Below are 10000 nucleotides of genomic sequence, written 5' to 3'. Positions count from 1 at the left end.
TATTAATTAACATTATTAAAATACTAAGTGATGAATAATTTACAGGCTGCTAAATTAATGCATTTCTAGGCAAAAAAGGAAGCTGTGAATGTAGAATAATGAACAATAAATAATATAAATTTTATACAAGAAATATGATTTTGTTTTGTTCTTTGTGTTAGATTATTTTGAAAGAGAGAGAAGAGAAGAAAAAAGCGAGGGAAACAACTGAAGCGGATGACATTGATAAAATTGTTGATGACATGGATGTTGTGTAAGCACTCCTTTACTCTTGAGAATTCTGTTTGCATTTTGTGTGTGTTTTTAAAGTGTTTCTTGTGAACTGAAATGTGCATTATTTTAACATTGGAATGTTGTTGTCACAGTGGTCTTTTTCCTGGAATGTTATAAACTCATCAATATTGTATTGTGTGTCAAGTTAGGAGTTATCCATTAAATTCAAATATTTTATTTTCAGTTGTTATCTTTGTTGTCAATTCAAATTCAGAATGTAACAAATGTACGTGTAGTGGTGTATCAAATGTTTTATGTAAGTAAAATTCACTTATTTTCTGCCAAGGTACAGGAAAAACAAGCTCTGAAAGTACATTCAGAGTATAATAAATGTGTCACAACCCAGTGTGGTATTAGTTAAAGTACTGGGTAAGTGAAAACGCATAAAATTCATACTATAAACTGATTTCAACGCTTGGTCAAATTTATGTGCATTAAAACATCAATGGCGTTACTCTTCATTTCATGAAAGCTAATTCAAAGTACATGTACTCTTCGTAGACAACAAATGTAGAAGACCAATAAACAGTCACTTTTCTTGTGAATAAAGAAAATTTAATTTTAAAGGATGTTTGTCTGCTCTTTTCAATTAAAATAATTAATGTTGCTTTTATCAACGTCCAGTGCTGTGTAATTTTACTTTTGTTGTGTTAGAACAAGCAGGGCCAACAATAATGCCAAGGATGTTATACCAGAGGAAGTGCAAAGTCCTTCAGAAGGTGCTCAATAATTAGCTAATAATAACCTACGGGTACCGGTAGTTATAATAATAATATTTGTTATTGTAACTAGTTTCTTTCCTGCAGGAAGTTAGCTCTTTTCATGGACTGAAGCTTCGCTATGGCAGTGCATGTAATAGCCAATAAAAAATTAATACTGTAACAGTTTTGATAATTTTATATACATGTACCCGGTGTCACAATGTTCATCCCATACTTTTTATTTGAAGTCTCCAAGATGTGGACAATGTGGCAGAGTGAACTCCAGTCTCGAGTAATTTTGGGCTCAGCTTCCTTTGTTCCTAAAGCACAACCACTCCAATATACGTGTACATATAAGGGTTTTGACTGACTGATTACTTGTGGTAATTGACTGACCAACTAACATGTACCAACCCACTGAATGACTGGGTGGCTGGCTGGCTGGCTGATTGACTGACAGATAAGAGTCTTTTGGCAAGTGTTTGCTTACAATTTCAAGATTGATTGTTTGATTACAGACGACAAGATAAAGTTGGTCAATGGAGAAGGGTTTGCACCATCACATCATGAGATAGCTGCTAAAATTCACAGTCGTCGATTTAGAGAGTGAGTGCCGCAATGTAAGGGCTGGGATGGATAAAATAGTGACATATTACACTGGTGTGCAACATCTTAACTTGTATTCTTATTGTCAATAGCAGTGCAGTAAGACCAAACTGAGAAAAACAGTTTTTACTAATATTTTTGGCAAAGAGAAAGATATAATAAAAATAAAAAACATAACGTTCTTAGTTTCTTGTACTTCAAGATACACAGTTAATACACTTGTTCCATTAACATTATTTTGCGTGTACAAACTGGTGGTCTTCATGAATTTGCAGGTACTGTTCTCAGGTTCAGGACAAGGAGGTAGATTCTGTTGCCTCTGAGCTGTTGAAAGAACTTGTTCGCTTTCAGGACAGACAGTTTCACAGAGATCCAATCAAGGTAAGTTATTTACCAGTACTTTCAGTTACTGCTAACATGTCCCCATGTAGATTTTAAATTAATTCCTTCTTGTCGCATTTTTTAGAAAGTCCACACATAGAAGTCTCATTTTGTTTCTGGAATTTTTGTCAGTAGTGTACTTAGTCTCAAGTAAATGAGATTGTTATAAAATCTATCACCTTGACAACATCTAGGTACACTAAAAAACTGCATCCCCTTTAAGCCATTCCTGAGATTCTTATAAATCTGTTACCTTGACAACATCTACAATCTTGGACAAAACTTTCCAGAAAAAAATCTCACATGAACATCCTTGAACATACCCTCACAAGCAAGGTTTATTTTATCCCCTGTCTATTTGTCCATTGTCTTTGACTGTTTCTTGTTGTCACAATATCATGACATCAGTCACGTTGTCTCCCTTAGAAATGTTACCATCTCATCTCCTTTATGGTTCCCTGCTTGTGTTCGCTGGGCTGACGAGTACAGGAAAAGAGACCTCTGCTATGGGTCGAAACTCACTTTGATCCAATCGCTGTCCACAACCTTGGACAGCACTCTTCAAACCACATGCCCTATGATATGTGTGCTGACTCAGACTTGAGCCCACCTTGTCCTGTACATTCCTTTACAGTAATTCTGCTGTTGTGAAGTGAGCCCACGCAACATGAAGTATCACTTGGAGATCTGGTTGCTAAGTAACCGCGGCGCATGCTCAACACTGTGAGTTTCAACCCATGGCAGAGGTCTTTTTTCCCATACTTGTCAGCCCAGCTGAAAGAAAAGAGACCTCACTGCTAGCAGGGAACCTTTATGGTACCATTCTTAGCCATTTATTTATCAAAGGCACTTCCTGTTATCATCCCATTTTATTATTCTGTGTTCCTAAGATTTTCATTAATCTTGCAGTTGAATTATGTTTGATGATTAGGCTAAGGCTAAGAGAAGATTTGTCCTGGGCTTGAGGGAGGTCAGCAAGCACTTGAAGTTAAGAAAATTGAAATGTGTCATTATTTCTTCAAATGTTGAACGAATCAAATCAGAAGGTTAGTACCACTGAGTAGATTAAGCTGGATGAACAAGAGATTTGATGTTAACCTGTTACTTTCAGTGTACTGTACCCTATTTATACACTTTTGAGATGTAGAATGGTTAAATAATTTACGGTATAATTCTTTGGTGTTTCAGGATCATTAATGTTGTAAGTTTAGTGATATGGTGACCTTTGTTCCAAATATCAAATAAAACTAATTCTAAATGATGTGTTCATAAGGCCTACATGTACCTTTGGCCATAGCACAAACAACCTGTGTCCCTTTTACAGCATTTGTATGACCTCTTAAACAAGGAACATGGGGTTAGAGGTCTGCACAACCAACAGGTTGAAAATTAGAAACTTTTGATCTTACTCAGTTTCATTCTCACAGACGGTAGATAAATCTGAAAGTTGCTACATGTAACTATTACTTACACACCTAGTATAAGATTTACATGTATTATTAAATTTTCAAACTTGGATAACACATTTCGCATGCTCTGATTGGTTCACTCGATCTCGGTTATCAGCTCAAATACCTTAGTTTGACCTTGTAATATTATGGCAAATGATTGCGCTAAGCATTGCTAAATGGCATGTATTAAAACAAGGAACTCTGGAACACCGGAACACCCTGGAAGTAACCCAAAACCCTCAATTTGGCTAACCCTAGGCCTAGCTAGGCCTTAAGTTGGTTTTTAGGCCTAGGGTTAGCACACCAGAACACTCCCAAACACCCTGGAAGTTAGGGTTAGCCCTCAATTTGGCTAACCCTAGGCCTAAAAACCAACTTAATTAAGGCCTAGCTAGGCCTAGGGTTAGCCAAATTGAGGGTTTTGGGTTACTTCCTGGGTGTTCTGGTGTTCCAGGGTGTTCCGGAGTGTTCCAGGGTGTTCCGGTGTTCCTGGTTTTAGTACATGCCTTGCTAAACTAAAAATGTTTTCGCTGGAAAGCGAAATTTCTCTCTGACTAAAGCCAAAGAAGGGAAAAAAATTTTTTTGTGGAATGTTTGGATCAATTCTGACGTTTAGAAGTATGCGAAAAGGCAAGAAATGTTTTTGTGATGAGCCTACGTATGTCTGACTTCAAGGTATTACACACTATCGCATCTTCATAAAGTTTTTTCGATTTTGCTCGGATTTTCATGCTTTTTTGCCTTGTATTTTGTACTTCCAAATTTTTGGAGTTTAAGGAATTTAATAAAACAATTATTCCCTGAGCGCTTGTTGGATATGAAACTGGTTATAGCCAACTCGGAGCTACGCACCTCATTGACTATTTACCATCTCATATCCAACGTGCGCTCATGGAATAATTATTGTTAATTTTCTTATCTTTTGTGGATTTTATCTCTGTTTGATTGAAGGAGGCTTAGATGAAGCCCTCCAGGGCATAATAGCCTTGTGTCAGGAGAATCTGGTCCCTGTTGTGTATGCGCTTAAGCGTCAGTCATTGGGGAAAGTTTTGTTAAAGAAAGTTCCTGTCAGTATTGTTGGGATTTTTAACTATGATGGAGCAGAGGTGAGTAGAGTTCCAGACAGTCCTATGTTGGCAAGTACTTTATGAATGAATGACCTCCAGTTAAACGTGATAATGTATGGTTTATGGTGTAGGATTTATGTACCATGGCAGTTTACAATGATAAGATCCAATCAAGAATAATTGTTCTTTCTGTACCTGGTGAGATCAGACCCCGGGGATCAGACTTCAGCTTGTAAAGACATCGCCAGCAGCCACTATCAGTTCATATAAAATATGAAGGGGGTAGTTTCTAAACAAACTGTGGTGCTGCGTCGGTGGGGAAGTAGTATTCAAAAATTTGGTTTATCATTGGAGTTGATAATGTAAATTGGCCACCGTACAGAGAGGCTGACGCTCAAAACGTCAGCTTTTGGAATCTCTGTACGGTGGCCAATTTACATTATCAACTCCATTGATAAACCAAATTTTCATATAAAATATGGACTAAGTTTTCATCTCACCCACCCATGCAACCCACGCTTAAACATTTCTTTCATGGAAACACATGACCCCAACAAAAACTCAGTGGCTTCAAAGCTCTGTTGGTAGAGTATTGCACAGGCATCGCAGATCACAGAGGTCATGGGTTTTTTAGTCCCACTGAAGCCGCCTGAATTTTCCAGATGCCTATAAAGTGAAAATTGCTTGAATTGTTTAGTTAAGTGTGAGGATCACTAAGCACTATCTTCTGTCTAAAACCCACTCCAAAAACATACATTCCTTTTACTCACAGAACGATAGACCGAATGCATAAATGGCGGCCAAAAAAATATTCTTTTGTTTATGTGCTAATTAGGCTCACTAGCCTCGTTTGCTTGGACAAAATACCGGTACAAAAGAATTGTTGCTTGAGAGCAAGGCTAGTGAGTCTCATTAGCAAATAAATTTTGAGGGAAAGTCAAACACAGTCTTCAATTCAATGGTTACTAAAACTGTCCTTTCATCCCTGATTGCTGTCTTCTACTTTATTTACTAGGAATATTTTAAGAAACTTATTGACTTAACTCAGAGAACAAAGCAAGCCTACACAGAAAAGTGGGAAGAAACTCGTGAAAGGCTTGCGGTGTCACTGCAGTTGTCAGGTACACCATGTATAAAGTTTTGAATTTCTCTTGTAAGGGTATTCTTTTACATGATTATTGTATTTTTTCGGTTAATATCATCATTTAATCTATATTTGACATTCTTTCTTTTGAAAGAGTGTAAACATGGTTAATTGCCGAAGCCAGAGGCTTACATGGCTTATATTATATGGCATCATTGCAGCCCAGCTTCAATTCCCAGACTTAGCATCACATGTGGGTTAAGTTTGTTGGTTCTCCACTATCCCATGAGTGTATTTTCTCCGGGTACTCCAGTTTTCCCCATGCCTTAAAGACCAACCTATGAGTTGATATGAGTTGATTTCATTTCATTTTTCTACAGTGTCCCCAATAATAAATGATGCCCCAATGCTAAATTTATACATTTGACACTTGTTAAATAAGGTTTATTAACCCATTGACTCCTGGGGGTTCCCCATTGATCAGGAAAATGGTCTAGCATGAGACAGAAAATATTAAGTCTGGCAGGTTTAGGCCGGTTTGGGTGTCAACAGGTTAATAGGGACAGTGAGAGATTAATTAAGGACGGTGCCTACTAATTCAAAGATATTTTTGCCCTGGTTTATGATTATGCAGGAAATGTAGATCTTAACAAGTGTTATTGAAATCCATCAAGAAAATTGGGGGTAACCATGCATTTTTCAAAGATAATTCATGAAAAATATTTGTAAAGAACTTTTCAATGCAAAGCAATGTATGGCATTCTTTCTGAAATTGAAGCTTAATTATTTCTCAAAAATGCATGGTTAGCCCCAATTTTCTTTTTGGATACCAAGAGTACTAACTAAGATCTACTTTCACCGGATAGTTTTAAACTGCACAAAAATATCCCTGTATTAGTAAGCATCACCGATAGGAAACCACAGTATCTCAAGATGCGCAGAACGTATGCGCAATAACAGTAGTAGGCACCGCTCCTTAAAGAGCATTATTTATTTTATTAAAATTCGACAATTTCCCATTATTCTAGGTACTAAAAATACTGAATTTGAGTGCAAAGAAAGTGCTGAGGTAGATGTTCCAAACATGATTACTGATGTGGCAACTGAAAACAGTGATGAGAACGGCAGCAGAGATGATGATAGTGAAAGTGAAAATGAGGATGTTATCACGAAAAATGAAGAAAGTGACCTACATGTTGTAATTCAGGATTTTAAATTATTGGTAACAGAGTCATAAGTTGTAAAATCTTAGTTTCTGCATGATAGAGTGAGTACACGTGGTGCGTCAGAAATGTTCAATTGCCAAGTCAAGTTGAATTATCACCATGATGTTTCAAACGTTGGAAACATTTTGCTTAATTAAGTTACTGATCTCCTTATAAACGTCTACATTACTTTCAAACTACTCCATAACCAAAGGTAAAATGTGCCAAACTCAAATGTGGATTCAATGTTGAGTTTTTTTGACAGCTGTCAATCGAGGAGGTCAAACAGAGAAAGCAAAAAAAAGTCGACATTTTTCTAATTTGACTGAAACAGGCAAAAGCTGTAAATACTTGAGAATTTTTTGTCAGTGACTTTTTTTCACAAAAAGGTAAATAAAGCAATAACATGAGAAAATTGACTTCAGCAACATCTGAGAGAAACCCTAATTAAAGTTCACTTTATCTGAAAAAAAGGGATACTTATTTCACGTTTTATAAACTCAAGTGAGATCAACAAAAAAGCTTTCGTATTTTTCGTTTCGTTTCATAAAAATCACCTTTTTGAATTATTCAGAAAGGTGATTTTTATGGAGTTTTGAATTTTCAAGATCCACAATCTTGGACAAAACTCGTTGGGAAAATGTGCCGCTCTCATTTGTCTGTGTGATAAAGATTGAATTCTTCCCACTTTTTCCCCTTCCTCCATTCCAATGTTGGTTAAAAAATGGGCAAAGGCTTGCACAGTATATTTTGCATCAACTTGTCACCAATGGTTTGGGGGGAGGGGGGAAGGACCAATAGACTTTGTAAGTGCATGTCAAATGATGCTTAAACTACAATTGTTCCCAAGAGTTTTGTCCAAGATTGCAGGTTTTACTAAAAAGTAGAATTGCCAAAAGCAATCACTGATTCATCAGGGCCTAACTTTTAACTTCTGTTTTTACTGAGAGACACTGTTGTTGTGAGTTTCAACGTCGATAAAACTTGGTAATCAGTAATCTTTTTTCCTGTCACTCATTTTTACCCTCCAGTGTAAGATCAATTGGCTTATCATTTTAAGGCCACTTTGACTCTATGTTACAAAATTATTATTGTATTAACTGAGTAAGTCAATTTGAATATTAATTTTATAGCCAGAGAACCCTATGCAGGCAATAGTAGTGTAGGCTTTCATTTTTGTAAATAGAGTAAAAGATCCTTGAGAATGGTGCAAAGGAACAATTAAGAGCAAGTCATGTTTCAAGACTTTTGATGACAGAGATAAAAAAAATTAATGCAGTATTCAGAAAATAATAATTATCATTTAAGTCAAGACATGAGGTACACTACTCAATACACAGTTTTCGCAAGATTACAGATTCACATAAAAGTAGCATTGTGGTTCCAGGAATCAGCATAACTTACATATTTGTGGTAACAGGTGCTAACATAGCAGCATCGCAAAATAAGATCAGTCTTTTAATATGTTCGGTCTGTTGTCTATGTAGTCTGAACAAGTTGGATTTTTATATTTTCAGACAAAAAGGACGCCTCATTAGGCTTAATTCTCCAAGAAATGTTCAAATGCCATAATATAATTCTTTTAACCCATTGACTCCTAAGCCGGCAACCACCCCCCTCCCCCACCCCCACTGACGAGTAAAATCAGGCAGGTACAAAAGTTGGACCAGTCAACTCGGATCGCTCGTGTCAAATCAACGTTACAAAAAATGACAAGGCCTCGAGAAATCACCCTAGCCCTAATCTTTACCTAACCTTGGTCAATTTCGAGTTGATCCATATCGACTTTTGTACCTGGCCAGTAAAATCGTCTGGTGTTAGACAGAGTCAGTGGGTTAACATAGTTTAGGAAATCCACCTTTTAGAAAGGAAAAAGATTGAATTGTACAATAAAATTGATAGTAAAGAATGTTAAGAGCATTCAGACATGTTTGAGCATTAGACAGCTATCGGAAGTGGAGTTTTCTATCAAATTCCTAATGATGTAGATATGCAATCATCTTGACATTTTTATAAGCTAAAACCACCTGATGTCTAATAATTTTGTTGCTATTTGTTACTTAAGAATAATGTGTAACATACTTAGTTTGGACCTTGCTTGCTCACAAAACCACAAAATATTAATGTTGGTCAAACGTTGAAACAGGCCTTTACCCATTGACTCCTGGGGGTACCCCATTGACAAGTAAAATCTTCTGACGTTAGACAGAGTAAAATACTAAGTATGGCCGGTTTAGGCTGCTTTAGGGGTGAATGGGTTAATGTATAACAACCTTGGAAGTGAGACTTTCTTTGTAATGTCACTACAATGTTTTATTCACTAAGTCAATGTGAATTATAATTTCACAGAGGTGATTGTTTTGTTCACAGATGTTTTTTGTTCATATACATCATTGTCCAATGGTTTTGACCTGCTTGATGACTAGTTAAGTGTATGGAATTTGTGAGGAAGGGTCTGACTAGGTGAAAGAGTAAACATGTCTTGATTAATTAAATGTTACATGCCAATCGCCCCTCCCCTCCCCTCCCCTCTCCCAAATTATCTTATTGCCTGGGCTCTCAACCCCAAGAAGAGGCATCTGGCTGTAAGAGTTACAATTATGAATGATGTGCACAATAATATTATTATTAATTCAATTATTGATTCAAGTTTACATCAACTGAACAAGGGAAGAGCATCCTCCTTGAGGCTTAGTTTTTTCACTGTCTCGTAGCCAGCTATCATAACAACACTTGAGGGGACCCATGACACGATACTAGCAAGCATTCCTTTCGTCAAAGACTTGGGTCCTTCTTTCTTCAGAAGATCTTGGAAGGCCTTTACTATTGATCTCTCACCTTCAACCTGAAAAATAGTATACCCTGGTGAAAACAAATGTGTTAACTAGTCCACTCTCAGTTTGTAAATAAACATGTCAAAATTTCTGCTTGTATGCAGATGCCTCCCATGTATTTAGCATGGGAAATAGATGACTTCTGAACCCCCCACCCCCATGGTAGTAATCTTTGTCCTCAACTGGTTGGTTTGGCAGAAATGAGTCCTGGAAATCCTTGTATTTCTTCCAGGCCATTGCAGGTTCAAATCCTGGTACTGGACTCTGATTTTACAGTTGTCCTTTTGCCTGTCACCAAACAACTAGTTTCCCATCTTCAACCAATGTGTTCAGATTTTAACACTCCAACCAGGGGCCAGTTTCTCGAAAGTCCTGATAACTTTTCAGACCCAAAAATC

At 36.9% G+C, this 10000-nt stretch overlaps 2 protein-coding genes across 2 annotated transcripts in view; one reads left to right on the top strand and one right to left on the bottom strand.

The window, feature by feature from the left end:
• The window catches only part of LOC138007533 (selenocysteine insertion sequence-binding protein 2-like), a 19173-nt gene extending 11941 nt beyond the window's left edge, over positions 1-7232 (top strand). Inside the window, exons 6-13 of the mRNA XM_068854506.1 lie at positions 162-253; positions 928-992; positions 1493-1580; positions 1856-1961; positions 2893-3007; positions 4364-4518; positions 5495-5600; positions 6592-7232. Of these exons, the coding sequence (XP_068710607.1) occupies positions 162-253; positions 928-992; positions 1493-1580; positions 1856-1961; positions 2893-3007; positions 4364-4518; positions 5495-5600; positions 6592-6800 (936 nt within the window). The 3' untranslated portion in view covers positions 6801-7232. The remainder of the gene's footprint in view (positions 1-161; positions 254-927; positions 993-1492; positions 1581-1855; positions 1962-2892; positions 3008-4363; positions 4519-5494; positions 5601-6591) is intronic.
• Positions 7233-9293: 2061 nt separating this feature from the next.
• Positions 9294-10000, bottom strand: part of LOC138007534 (solute carrier family 25 member 44-like) — a 2082-nt gene continuing 1375 nt past the window's right edge. Inside the window, exon 2 of the mRNA XM_068854507.1 lies at positions 9294-9613. Within this exon, the coding sequence (XP_068710608.1) occupies positions 9425-9613 (189 nt within the window). The 3' untranslated portion in view covers positions 9294-9424. The remainder of the gene's footprint in view (positions 9614-10000) is intronic.

The sequence above is a fragment of the Montipora foliosa genome, chromosome 6, assembly GCF_036669935.1.
Source record: "Montipora foliosa isolate CH-2021 chromosome 6, ASM3666993v2, whole genome shotgun sequence".
Classification (NCBI taxonomy): domain Eukaryota; kingdom Metazoa; phylum Cnidaria; class Anthozoa; order Scleractinia; family Acroporidae; genus Montipora; species Montipora foliosa.
Note: the sequence above shows the minus strand (reverse complement) of the source record. Positions and strands in the feature narration are given on the sequence as shown.